At 37.7% G+C, this 14,064-nt stretch overlaps 1 protein-coding gene across 2 annotated transcripts in view; it reads left to right on the forward strand.

Annotated features, from left to right (window-relative positions):
* Positions 1–621: 621 nt before the first annotated feature.
* slc38a4 (solute carrier family 38 member 4) overlaps positions 622–14,064 on the forward strand; it is a 28,853-nt gene continuing 15,410 nt past the window's right edge. The window contains exons 1-4 of one of the 2 annotated variants that reach the window (XM_048154826.1): positions 622–765; positions 12,059–12,206; positions 12,389–12,482; positions 12,567–12,682. In XM_048154826.1, coding sequence (XP_048010783.1) covers positions 12,100–12,206; positions 12,389–12,482; positions 12,567–12,682 — 317 coding nt within the window. In that variant the 5' untranslated portion in view covers positions 622–765; positions 12,059–12,099. Of the gene's footprint in view, positions 766–7,425; positions 7,581–12,058; positions 12,207–12,388; positions 12,483–12,566; positions 12,683–14,064 lie in introns of those variants that run through there. The other variant, XM_048154824.1, reaches the window with a different exon arrangement.

Here is a 14,064-nt window from a genome sequence, read left to right on the forward strand (position 1 = left end):
TATTGAACCACTGTACTCACATGAACTGATTTAAATATGTTTTTAGTACATTAATGGATCTTGAGAGAGGAAATGTCATTGCTCCATATGCAGGCCTCACAGAGCCATCGGATTTCATCAAAAATATCTTAATTTGTGTTCCAAAGATTAACAAACGTCTTACGGGTGTGGAACGGCATGAGGGTGAGTAATTAATGACAAAATTTTCATTTTTGGGTGAACTAACCCATTAAAGACCGGATAACTTTGAACGAACGTTCTATTGACGTTTGTTTATAACTTTGAGAGAACCTTTCCAGAACGTTCCCTGTTAGCTGGGACTGTAATAAAAATAAAAATGGGGACATTATAGTTATGTATAAAATAAACTAAAATCAAATAATACAATAAAAAATTAAAGCAAAGTTAAATTAAAAGCAATGTTACATAAAATAAAATAAAAAACGAAATTCGAAGTCAGATAAAATAAAATAAAATAAAATAAAATAAAATAAAATAAAATAAAGAACAAAAACACCCCAAACTGCTTCTAGGACCAGCACGATCTCACGTTCACTCGTGTAGCCCCTCATGATGTCCTTCTCTAGAAGAGACCCCCGTCCATTACTGTGTGTGTTGTTGGTGTAATTTGATGCTCGTGGAGGGTTTGCCATCACATGGTGGAAATTTCCACGCGCTCCTCCCAGTAAAACGGGTTTGATCTTCAGGAGCGACGCCAGTTTCTCTTCATCCTGCGAGATTTGCGCTGATTCCTTCAGGATCCAGGTGGGTTCATACACACACAGACACACATTTATTACCAGAATGAAAGTGAAAGATTGATGATGTTGCACCTTTGCAACATCACTAGTCCGTTTAGGCAAGATCAACTTAAAAGCATCACTGGATGTAAAAGAAACGGCTCTGAATTGTTTTTAATTCATAGAATGAGCACTTTAAAGATTATATTAAAGTTTTAAAAAATTGTTTCAAGGCTCCTAACGACAAAAGTAACGTTTGCGTGTAATATTTCGCGCTAATCACCTACTTAAGTTAATGAAGCTGTTTCCATAGGCGCTTGCAAACGTTAAAGCAACACGTTTTAAACATTATAGACCGTATTTGAACCATACATTTCCGGGGAAAAAACACTGGGCTTTAAACTGAGTCTTTTGATGAACAGTATTGTTTTGGTTTCGCGCACACAAAGCGGTTGTTTGGCGCGCGCAGAGCTCGTGCATCAGTCAATCAACAAACCTGCAGCAGCATTAAAGCATGCACACAAAAGCTCAGTTAAGTGTTTAACAGCATAAAATGTTTTATACATAATTTTACGACGTTTGTGTCAGGAATAAACGTTTGTTTGATGCATCTCGTTGTTTGTGCATGAGTGCAATGAGGAAGCAGCATCTAAACTGGAGCTTTAGAGGAGGAACCTATGCATTTGTTTCCACAGAAAAATATTGTTCTTATTCCACCTATTCATTTTTATGCTGATGAGTATTTATGGGCGTTTTTTTTAAGCAAGTCCACTGCATAAAACTATGTTTAAAACTTTTTGCAAACTATGTTTTAACAATAAACGGTAAAGTAAGAATGCCAAAGAGTGATCTTAGACTCCATGTGCTGCAGTTGTATTGAGTTTATGCTAATCCAGAACATTCTGTAATGTGTGATCCGCCCACCAATACTCATTCACACACATGCATTGCTCTTCCACAGTGATTGGACCTTTAATAATTCATGATCAACAATGAATTTCTGGCATTGCATGTATTTTACACTTTAACACCTAATGAAAGCTCTTCAGTTGCATATATAGGTTAACATACTAACACTAACATAGATGTGTTTGTTGTCATTATCTTGAAAGGTTTTGGACCTTTAGATGGCAAAAAAACAGTTTATGATCATCAAAGAACTGACTATGCAATATATCCGTCAAGTAGTCATATTTCTGAACTTTTTGGACTTTTACACCAGTTTGTTTGAGGCCCAGCATAGTACAATTGGTGAAAGTAAATGTTCACTTACACAATGTCATGATTCTGTGAACTGTAGCAACCTGCTTGTTAGGTTTCAGTCAGAGATGAAGGATAGCCGTCAGTCATTTCAGATAATGTACACAAAACATAACGCTGTGAGATGGAGGCAGTATCTTATATCACATTCTGAATGACTGTATTTTCCAGAAAATAAGTCACACATGACTGTGAGTCACGCACACACAAAAACACAGGTAAGTTGCATCAGATTACATTTACATACAAGTAAAACTAAACATTAGAAACACTATAAATGTGTTTTATTTCCCCTCCACAACAAATGTTTTACATCTGATGTGTTCAGAACAGAAATTAAAAATGTAAGTATAAAACAAACATAAATAATCATGGCATTCATTATAAACAACATTTATTATAAACACCAAGCCTAAACAAATTTGTTTAAAGCAAAACTGAAACTACTGTCGTCTTGGAAATGCAAAAAAACTACAAATTAAAATTCAATTGTGTGCGTCAGTGTTGTTTTAGTTTTTATCATTTTTTATAATTAGCTTTTTTATGATTCATCATTTCATTATATTTTGTCATGTTATTAGTTTTTTTTTAAATATTGACATTTAAATTTCAGTTTTAGTTTTATGTAATAATTTTAGTGTTTCAACTTAAACTTTGCACGTTTTGCTTGCTTGACATTAATTGCGTAATATTAGTCACCTTGGAATCTCGCAGCACTTTTCAGATGATAAAATCTAATTTTATTCCAGAAAATATGGTAATTTATATCACAACATTTGCAATGTAGTTGCATTTGTTGAAAATTCAAATAATGAATGGTTTATTGTCATGGCAGTCATTGAGTTCAGTATTTTTCCAATAATGAAAGCGGTTCACAATAATAGCTGGTTCTTGGACCCAACTGTAATTTTGGCACAAACTCAAAGACTGAAATAACCTCAGAGAACAAACACAATGTTCCTGTCATACCGGGCCAGATCAGAAACGCACAGAATTTCACCGTTCCAATGTCGCCTAATTAGCAGCTTAAAAATGGACGTTATGATCAAATTTGATAATTCTGATCATAAGGTGTTGTTATGACACATGACTGCCCATGAAAACCTCACCACAACCCTACAGTGTTCTGGTTGGTTGCCAGGACGTTAATATATATGGTTATTTAGTGGTTGTTAGCACAATGCTAGGGTGTTCTAGGTGGTTCCCAGGTGATTTCTCACTGCTTTGCATGAAAAGAGTCGATCCTCACAATATGGTTTGGTTCTGCATGGAAAAAATCATGCATCTGATCACTTAGTAAAGAAAAGTAACATCTCACTCTCCTCAACAAGCGGAAGTTGAATACTTTCATTATGTGAACAGTATGCTCGGATTCTTTTTCAACTTCTGTAAAGAATCGGATTTCTGTCGTCATTCAACCTCATCTTTCGTTATTTTCAGCACGAGCAGCTCAGGTCAGTCCATTATGTGTTCTGCTGTGTCCGTCACAGATGTCACAAGCAATGAGCAAATCAATAGACTGATAAGATGTTGGGCAGAGAGATGAAACCAAGGACATGACAACTAGAAAATAGACTTTTGAAACTCTTTGTCAGGCTTTTTTACTTGCTATTCATTTTATATTTGGAGAGCAGTTTTTGTAGAGCACCAAAGGTCTGTAACGATATATTTTCTTTTACTTTCTTTTTTTATTCCATTTTGCTGGTTGGTAATCCATTGCAGTCCAGAGACTGTATGAAAAGATGTGAAAATTGCCACACTGATGGAGGAACGTCTCATCTGCTTTACTGGCAAATTTGGGGTCTTTATCTGAAACTGTCTAGCGCCACCAACAGCTCAAATTTGCACTAACATTTATATATTGATTTAGGATTGTAATGCTTTTTCATCTGATTTTGAGTTCATTGATAATGGTGGTTTAACTTTTAAGAAAACAACTAGATGTTTCATTATTTTGAAGTTTGTCAAAAACATATTTAAAAAAAGTCAAATTTATTTAGTGTTTTTCACAATACACATTGTTTTAAAGCAGCTTTACAGAAAACTGTGATGCTCATCTTTCAGTATCTTCATATACTCATGCCTTACAGTCCAGAGCTCAACGCTAAGGATTTTGACATATTTTTGTTGTGTGTATTTTTCCGTTGAAGCACAAGATGCGAAAGAGAACTCAATTCAGTACTCAGACGCTTGTGAGTACTGAATTTAGTTCTTTTTCATGGATTATCCCTGAATTTGTCTAATCAGGCAAAAGTTGGTCATTCATTTTTGACTATATAATGTAATGCATCAATGCATCAACAAATTTATTTAGCATTTGTGACCCTGGACCACAAAACCAGTCATAAGTCACACGGGTATATGAAAAATGATTGATTTTTCTTTTATGCCATAAATCATTAGGATATTAAGTAAAGATCATGTTCCATGAAGATATTTAGTACATTTCCTACCGTAAATATATCCAAAATGTATTTTTGTGAGTGGATATGCATTGCTAAGGACTTCATTTGGACAATATTTTCTCAATATTTTGATTTTTTTTGCACCCTCAGATTCCAGATTTTCAAATAGTTGTATCTCGGCCAAATATTGTCCTATCCTAACAAACCACACATCAACGGAAAGCTTATTTATTCAGCTTTCAGATGATGAAATTGACCCTTATGACTGGTTTTGTGGTCCAGATTCACATTTGTGTTGAAACATAACTGGGGCTGTGTCTGAAATCACATACTCTCTTGAGCAGGTACTTACATATAATAAATACTTTCTTTGTGACTGCTAAAAAAAAAGTATGTTCTATATTGAATGTAATATGCACCTATTAAATTCATTCACCATGTTGTCATCATCATGTAACCTGTCAGCGTCAGTTACATCACTTCACTGTCATTCACAAATCAATAAATATTGATTAAATAAATATGATGTTGAAAATATAAGTACGAGAGTCAGGTTTCAGATTTTATGGAGTAAAGGTGAAGCACTGGTGGAGGTTCCTGCCGTCTGTCTCTCTGCTGCTTGATATATTTGTGTAATGTAATCTAGAGCCGTACGCAGGGTCGGGCTGGATAATCTTAGAGCTGCAGGAGAACATGAGTCCTGCTGCAAGAGCTCGGTGAAATAATAGCACTGAGACCGTGTAGGTTCATTGCATAGGTTTGAGAACTGAATCTCACCGAAAAAAATCATATGTTGTTTGGGACAGTTTGTCCTGTTTTTGCTTGGTGGTTTCGGGCGGGAGTGTGGAATGTTGCTCCCCAGTGTGGCATCTCTCGCATCATTCCTCTGTTTCTATGGCAACTTTGTTTCTATTGCATGGTGCTCTAAGATAGTGTGTCCCAGAAGCCACCATGAGTGTTCAGGGCCGTGTTTCCCAACCCTATTCCTGGAAGCACACCAGCAGTACACAATTTGGATGTCTCCCTTATCTGACTCGTCTATTTCGGGTCTTGGAGTCTCTACTAATGAGCTGATGAGTTGAATCACATGTGTTTGATGGACGTTTTTCACATTTCAGGGTTATCAGAAGTGGAAGCCGTCATAAGTTATGTTTACATCACCCGGTTTATGCGCATTTTGAAGTATCGCATCAGAAATGAGTGATGGAAACATCAATATTTCAGGGGGGAAAAATGCCTTAAATCGCAAAAAAATCTTGTTTTTACGCTCGCTTGAGGTGGTTTTTGAATTGTGCGAAAAATAGATAATGCGAATAACGGGAGATGGAAACGCATTTGCCGAATAAATTCTGACGCAGCGAACATTAAACCCACGTGACTAATCGGCTGTTTTCACTGATGGTGTTTTATTTACTGTTGGTTACTAGGTTACCAGTACCACTGTCATCTGCTCGAACAACTTGATGGACATGCACCTAATTCACATTTGTTTTTTTGTTTTTTAATTTTTTGCAAGCTTTGAAAAGATTCGCTTCACGTTTGGATGGAAACCCAGCTATTGTTGGGCAAACTTCTGTAGAGGTGAATGGAACCAATTTTTTTGCCATCTCAATTGCAAAAGAAGTAAATCAACAATAGCATTGTTACATAAGACTTTTCTAAAGAGTAAAAAATGGATTTTGTTGGTCAGAAAAAAAAAGATGTCAGAAACTTTGTAAAACTTTGCTAGATTTACAAAAAGCTCCATTAGGAAGAGTTTAAAGACTGTACTGTTGGTGTGCCTCCAGAAACAAGGTTGGAAACCAAGTTTTTATTATTACATTATAATACTGAGTGTGATGTTGAGGTGTTGTGTTTCTGTGGAGCGTTGTGTGTTTGACCCTTGAGCCAGAGCTGCTGATTGGCTGGTGGTGTTGAGAGTGTTGAAGTGTCTCCGTATAAGGAAAGGCCTCTCGGCACAGGAAGACTCTTTCTCCTTGAGATTGGAGCACCTGCATCAAGACAGTAAGAATTGACTTTTTACTAAGACTAGTCAATAATATGTGACGACATTCAGACGCAGTTGATTGATTATTGGACTCTTACTTGTGGGTGAATCAGCTGAATGCCAATAATTTGTCCTTTTTTTTTTGTGGGTAGCAAAATGCGTCATATTGGATGGTTGGATTGGTGCACTGGGATTATTTGTCTAGGGTGATGTGCTGCATTGGTTAAAACTCAAGACTGGTAGTCAGAAGGTCTTTTGTCTAAAGCGCTATATAAATAAAGGTGATTTGACTGGTGATTTAGCCATGATTTAGTTATAAGTTTACCACTTTGGATAAGAGCAGCTGTTAAAAGACTAGTTCTACACTGGAAAAATTTGGTGCAAGAAACAATTTTCGCTCAGAAATTGCTGGTCAATTTCACAAACAATTGCAAAGAAAAGGGAAGTAACACTGAATTAAACTTGAAGTAGGAAAAAAAGTAGAAAATTCTTATAAAACGTACTCCAGTTGGCTAATCTTTACAACTTCGATGTATATTGGCGGTCAGTATTTTAATGGATCTTTTAATGGCCAATATTGATATCTAGAGATCTAGAGTGCTGGTATCTGATATATCTAGAACTACATTACAAAAAAAATGGTTTGTTTTATGCAATATTTACTAAATTTACTAAATTTTTAATCTTTTAAGTGGCCGATACCTGCCAACAGTCAGTCTGGTTGTGGCTTCAGAGTTTCTGATCCTAGTTGAATGAAGTTTCTGTTCATCTCTGAGTTTTTGATCAATGACCCCTGAATGTGTGGGTTTTTATGTGTGTTTGCACACGCCATCAGTAGCAAATGCAGACTGGCGGCTGCTGGTTGGCGTTCCAGAGCGAGTCTTCAATATCTGCGTCCGTGAGGACGAGCGACCCCAGATTCTTGCCCCAGTGCAAACAGAAGTTGATGCAACGCGCCGCCTTATCTCAAACTCATTTCTGGAAGCCCGTGTGCCCTTCAGTGACGCAGGTGGAGGGGAGAGGGGGGCGGAGCTTCACAAGGAGTACTTGACAATTGGAGCGTCCTGATTGGCTAACGTGGGCCCTCCCTATGCTCTTTAAAGCTGCCACTCACCTCCAGAGCTAAAAACGAAGCTCATCCTTGTTCTGACATCACATCAAGTGTCCAGCGTCTGACCAGCTCTCATTGTGAGTAACCAGACCACCATTAATAGATTATAACCGGGTTAAAGTCAGAGGAGATCTATTAAAAGTGTGTGTTTTTGCATTTGGTTGCTCATTGCTGGGGTTTTATTGCTGGGTGTGTGTGTGTGTGTGTGTGGTCTGTGTCAGCTCCAGCCGGCTAGTTGAAGAATGCACAAACACAGACATTCTCTTTGAAGAGCGAGTGTTTCTCGTGTCGTAAAATGCTCAGGTCAACTCCAGCTGCTTGGAGAAATTCGCCAGAACAGCTTGTCAACAACTACACTGGGAAAAATTTGGTGTAGGAACAATTTTCACTCAGAAATTTCTAGTAAATTTCACATTTAATTTCATAGAAATGGCAGTTAATTAAATAATGGAAGTCAATTTTGAAATAGAAAGACTGAAATAATGAACTACTCCAATGAACTTCCAAAGTGTAAACCAGTTTAAAGCCGCTCCACACAGGTTACACTTGGACTGCATGTTAACAGTCTGGTTTAAATGGTGTAGTTTACTTGCTGCTTATTTTGTTGTTACTTCAAAGTGCTGCTCAAGATCTAGAGGTGATGCATGAGATTATGGGAGAAACATCTCTTGTTCTCTTTTTAATTTCTTTGCTGTCAAGGACAAACAATTGAGGTATGTCATCTTCTGTTGTTCTAGTTCTGCTTCTGGTTGTAAATCTAAAAGAGTTTTATTGTGTTGAGATGCAAATAAAGTTGTGTGTTATAAGCCTGTCAGATCTCAGTGTTTTTAAGGAGTGGTTGTGTTGCAGTAGTTAGTGTTTTTTTTGGGGTCTGTTTGACTTTCTCACTGGTTAGACTGGTTTTACAAGACATTGTTAAACATTGCTTATTCTTGACAGCTGAAGTAGTATTTAAATGCTTAGTTCAGACTATAGGGATTAGGGAACAAATCTTCTATCATAGTAAGTTTATATCATGGTAATGTTATTTACATTACTGTTTATTCGTTTAGCAGAAGCTTTTATCCAAAGCGACTTACAAATGAGGAATATGTTAATATAGAGCAATATGTTAATATAAATATGTATCTGGCAGTGCCTGTTTTTGATAATCCAGTAATTGAAATTCTTTACAAGCAAAAGGTGCTTCATTAATTCTATTTGGAACTCTGTGAAAGTATCAGATTATTCATATGAAATGAATGAATAAAAACAGCTTCATGATATGAAACTCAAAACAGTAAAAAGTAAGGGTGTGTTCACACATCGCATGCTTGGTTCGATTAAAATGAACCCTGGTGCGATTGATCTGTTAGTGCAGTTCATTTGAACATGTGTGAACGCTGCCATCTGAACCCTGGTGTGCACCAAACAAGCAGACCGAGGCCGCTGAAAAAATGGGTCTCGGTCCGCTTCCAAACAAACACTGGTGCTTTTCGAATGATATATGAACGTAACACGGACCAAAGACATGCAAACAAACAAATTAAAAACAGGAAGATGAGACGCTAAAAGGTTCTGTTTAGGTTCGGTGATAAAAACGCCAGTCTGGACCAGGACTAAATGTTTTTTTTGGTCCAGACCAAATGAACCAAGTGAACCGAACTACAAGTGTGAACACACCCTAAGATTATAAAACTGACAGTTCAGACTCTTAATTTCTGATTGGATGAGCTGCGTTGTTGTAAAATGCAGATAAACGCACTCCTGTGACGCTTATTCTATATTAATGCACCGAGTTGCAACCTCAGCTAACAAAAATATATTTTAAGAACGTTTTGCTAACTTTCCCATTAAGCTATGAAAACGTTGTTTCTGAATGTTTTTAGATTTTTAAAAACTTTTTCTCTTGGTTATGCGAACGTTAAGGGAACGTTCTATTGTATCATTGTTCAAACATTATGGGAACGTTACATTTGAATGTTCTCTGAATGTTCTGAAACAAGTAGTAACATTTAAAATACGTTACACGAAAGTGCAACTAAAAGTTCCGAAAAAAACGAGTTTTGAGAACATTATTAGTGATTAGTTCACTTTGAAATGAAAATTACCCCAAGCTTTACTCACCCTCAAGCCATCCTAGGTGTATTTGACCTTCTTCTTTCTGATGAACACAATTGGAGATATATTAATAAATGTCAAGATGCATCCAAGCTTTATAATGGCAGTGAACGGGACCATCGAGTATGAAGCTCAAGAAAGTGTATCCATCCATAAACGTACTCCACACGGCTCTGGGGAGTTAATAAAGGCCTTCTGAAGCGAAGCGGTGCATTTGTGTAAGAAAAATATCCATATTTAATACGTTTTAAATAAAATAATTAGCTTCCATCTTCCGTATTCAACTCACGAAGAAAGTGTAATGCCTCTTGCTGATCAAAAGGCTTACGCTACGTCCTATGCCTTCCGTATTCAACTTACGTGGCGTCAGTTACGCTTTCTTCCTAACTTGAATACAGAAGGCGGTCTGGTGGAAGCTAGATATGTTACTTCATAACTTGTTAAATATGGATATTTTTCTTACACAAATGCATCGCTTTGCTTCAGAAGGCCTTTTTTAACCCCCCAGTTTATGATGGATGGATGCACTTTCTTGAGCTTCATACTTGTTGGTCCCGTTCACTGCCATTATAAAGCTCGGATGCGTCAGGATATTTATTAATGTAACTCAGATTGTGTTCATCAGAAAGAAGAGTCATATACACCTAGGATGGCTTTAGGGTAATTTTCATTTCAGAGTGAACTAATCATTTAAAGACGAGATGGACATTCTATTAAAGTTACTGGAAGGATGTTTGCTCATAACATTGAGTGAACCTTGCCAGAACGTTCTGAGAACATTCCCTGTCAGCTGGTCAACTATAAACAATGACAGTTGGATTATTGAAGTATATTACATTGCAGAAGTGTTTAAACTTATTATTGCTGTTGCCAATATTTTATAAAAGCAATAAGCCACAGTCTATATGTCTTGCGGTGCAGCTCGGTACACATTAAAAACTGTTAACTCAATGTAAAACTGTTCTCATATGTGAATCCAGCAAACGTAACACATCTGTGTGCAAGAGAAGCTTCCCAGCACTGGAATGAGACCTGTGGAACATTTTCAGCTTTCCATGAGTCTATAGTTCTCAGTCTCTCTGGCCACATTTATGAATCGTATCAATGAGGGCTTTGTGTTGGTGGGATTGTGGGTAATTGGGTGCAAGAATGGTTTGGCTGTGTTTTGGCTCATCGGAGTCTTATGTAATGCTCTCCGTCTCATTGGAAATGGTTTTTAGAACGGTTTGTGCCTAACATGGGCTGGAAATAGCTGACCTGAGGCCAGTGAGTGTTGTGCGCTCATAACAGGTGTGTGCTGGACCGGCGCTAAACGCGGCTGATTCCAGAGCTTGTGCGTCATGGAGCGGATCAGACGCACAGATACATGAGTCCTCAACCCAAACATTGAACAAACACATCCTTTATGTGGACCTGGAGCAAAACACTGAGAGCTACAGCAACACTCAACAGGGAATAAATCCTGAATCGAGCAACAGTGGCGTGTGCGATCGCAGTGATAACATATCAGTGGGCTAGTGGGTAAAGATCTGAGCTGCTAACTGAAGACTGTAGGTTCAAACCCGCCAACAGGCCAATTTGTGTACTGCTATTATTCCAGGATTATTGTGCCTGGCAAAGAACGTATCTATCCATATCCACTGTTGTGTCCATAAAAATGGAAAAATTGACCAAATGTATGGGTTTATTTAGCCGTTTTTGGAAGAACATGTTTTTGGTCTGCCCAGCACTTATTTTGTGCAATGGACCCAATTTTTATCACAAAAACATTGAAAACTATACATATTTTGTAGTCTTTTTTTCTGATTGATAAATGTTGTGTTGTTTGTTGAATCAGTCTGTGAAGCTGTTATGGAAATAAATTTAAATCCAACCAACCTTGAAACAGTTGGAAAAAAACATCAGGATGTGTTTTACCGTGGTGAAACTTGGAACAGGTCAGATCTATGTTGTGTTGAGTTTATAGGGATTGATTTATCACAGGGGCTCAGTCAATACATTTGGCTCTGAATGTTGTTATATTGACTTGTTTAGCAGGATCGGTTCATGGTCACTTGTCATAAACTAAGGAATAGTTAACCTACCAGAGTTTAGGCACATTTACTCATTCTTTATGACTTAAAATGTCATGAGAATGATCTTATATTTGAGCTTCTTCCCAGCTAACATTCTCAGAACGTTCTGGCAAAGTTCTCTCAAAGTTATGAAGAAACGTTCTTCCAGTAACATTAATAGAACGTTCGTTCAAAGTTATCCGGTAATAATGTTCTCAAAACGTTAGCACAAAAACATTATTTATATATCGTTATTTATAAAAAAAACTGTTCAGAGAACATTCACAAATAACGTTTTCTTAAATAACTTAACGGGAACGTTAGCAAAACGTATATTTTTGTTAGCCAGATTTTTTATGTAGATTCCAGCTCTAACCAATCTTCTCCGGTTGTGTTTCCAGTTCTTTTCCCTGAGACTAAATCCTTCCTCACGGCTGTAGACATGGACCGTATGGAGCTGAAGAACGTGAACACGGAGGCGGACGATGAGAGCAGCGTGGATGATCGCTACATGGAGCCCATCGATTCGGAGAAAGCCACTATCAACAGGTCAGAGTCGCTGTCGTGTGTGTTTAACCCTGACGCTGTTTAATGTCCAGATGTAGAACATTGTGACGCACAGTCTGATAGGAAATGATGACAATATGTGAACAAACTCATGTAACAGCAAAGAAATGAGAACCTGTGAAATGCTGGTGAATGAAATCATGTGTTTGTGTTTTCGATTACAGCCAGTTTCTGGATGAAGACGACGCAGAGAGTCAGAAGTTTCTCACCAATGGCATGATGAAGAAGAAGAAATATGAGGAATATCATGAAGAATATGTAATATTCTATTTCTGAAACACATTAGCATATTCATACTCTCTCTTGAGCTGTGGATTAACCCTCTCTCGCCCTCTTTCGCAGCACCCGGGTCACGCGTCATTTGGGATGTCTGTCTTTAACCTCAGTAATGCCATCATGGGCAGTGGAATTCTGGGACTGTCCTTCGCCATGGCCAACACCGGCATCATACTGTTTATGTGAGTGTTTGTTCCCTGTGATCTGAAAAGTGGGAGGGACCGTGTAATGGAATTTATCAGCTTGGCTCATGAATATTAATTAGGTGATGGAAATTTCAGCCAATCCTAATGGAGTTACTGAAATGCAGATGTTAGAAAAGTGCTAGTTATTATATATATATAGCTAATGTGGTACTTCCAGAAACCCTTTAGAGGATCTTATCAAAGCATGTGCTGGCGAACACGGTGTCGGGACGGCAGGATTTCTCAGGCCAGAGCTGGTGTCTGTGACATGCTACACCGCACACATCGCACATGAACTATATGGCTATATTTAGCTCGACGGCTCATGTCTGCTGTTCACTGAGGGGTTAAAGCATGTGTGTGTGTGACTGACAGCAGTCAGCTGTGAGCGGCTGCAGTCCTACTGACCCGCCGCAGCAGGAGGAAACGACGAACGCACACCTTTAGCACTAACGGTCACCTGAGCGGCGTTCGGCCAGCGCTCGACCCGCATCTCTCATTCATTCTCTGCTGCTCATGTCAGACAGTTATTTCTGTTCGGTGAGCCGCAGGAGGCTGGTGTCGAGTGACCCAACCACCAATAACCGATTCTGAAGATTCATCTTGTCTACAGCTACAGCTGAGAGTGAATTAGATGATTTACAGTGCGTTGATGAAAATAGCCAGCAAAAAAAGCCTGACCAATGTAACCTGCTGGTTACCAGAGTTATCTGATCTTTAATAAGGTCTTAATAAGTCTCAAAACGTTAGCACAAAAACATTATACTTTTTTTTTTTTTTTTAATACTAAAATATGGCATATTTTTCCTTTATTTGGACGTTCAGACGTTCATTTAACGTTTTTTTTTTTAAATGTTACTACTTTTTTAGAATGTTCAGAGAACATTCAAAAGTAACGTTCACATAATGTTTGAAAAATTATAAAACGTAATGTTCCCGTAATGTTCATATAACCAAGAAAAAACATTTTAAAACAGGCAACTTTCAGAAATAATAATAAGAATGTTATTAATGTTTTTAATCTATATATAATACCAAGTGATTTCAATTATATTTTGTCCACTGAACTATAGGAAATGTCCGGTTTCCATTTTAAAAATCTGCTCACCTTATTTTGAGAGGACCTTTAGCATTGGCTCATTAGCATTAGCATTGGCACTCTGCATTTAGAAACCTTTCAAAAATAAACCTCAGTCAATGTCGCAGCATGTTACTTGACAAGCGATATAAGATGATCCCAAACGTGTTTAAGAAGCTCTGACTTACACGAGTCTTGTAGAGCGTTGCATAATAACATGTGATCTTACATAAGAGATATGTATGGGTGAAGTTTTCAAATACTGCAGTAAAGACATTTACAGTCATTCCCCATAACCAGA

The sequence above is a fragment of the Megalobrama amblycephala genome, linkage group LG14, assembly GCF_018812025.1.
Source record: "Megalobrama amblycephala isolate DHTTF-2021 linkage group LG14, ASM1881202v1, whole genome shotgun sequence".
Lineage (NCBI taxonomy): Eukaryota > Metazoa > Chordata > Actinopteri > Cypriniformes > Xenocyprididae > Megalobrama > Megalobrama amblycephala.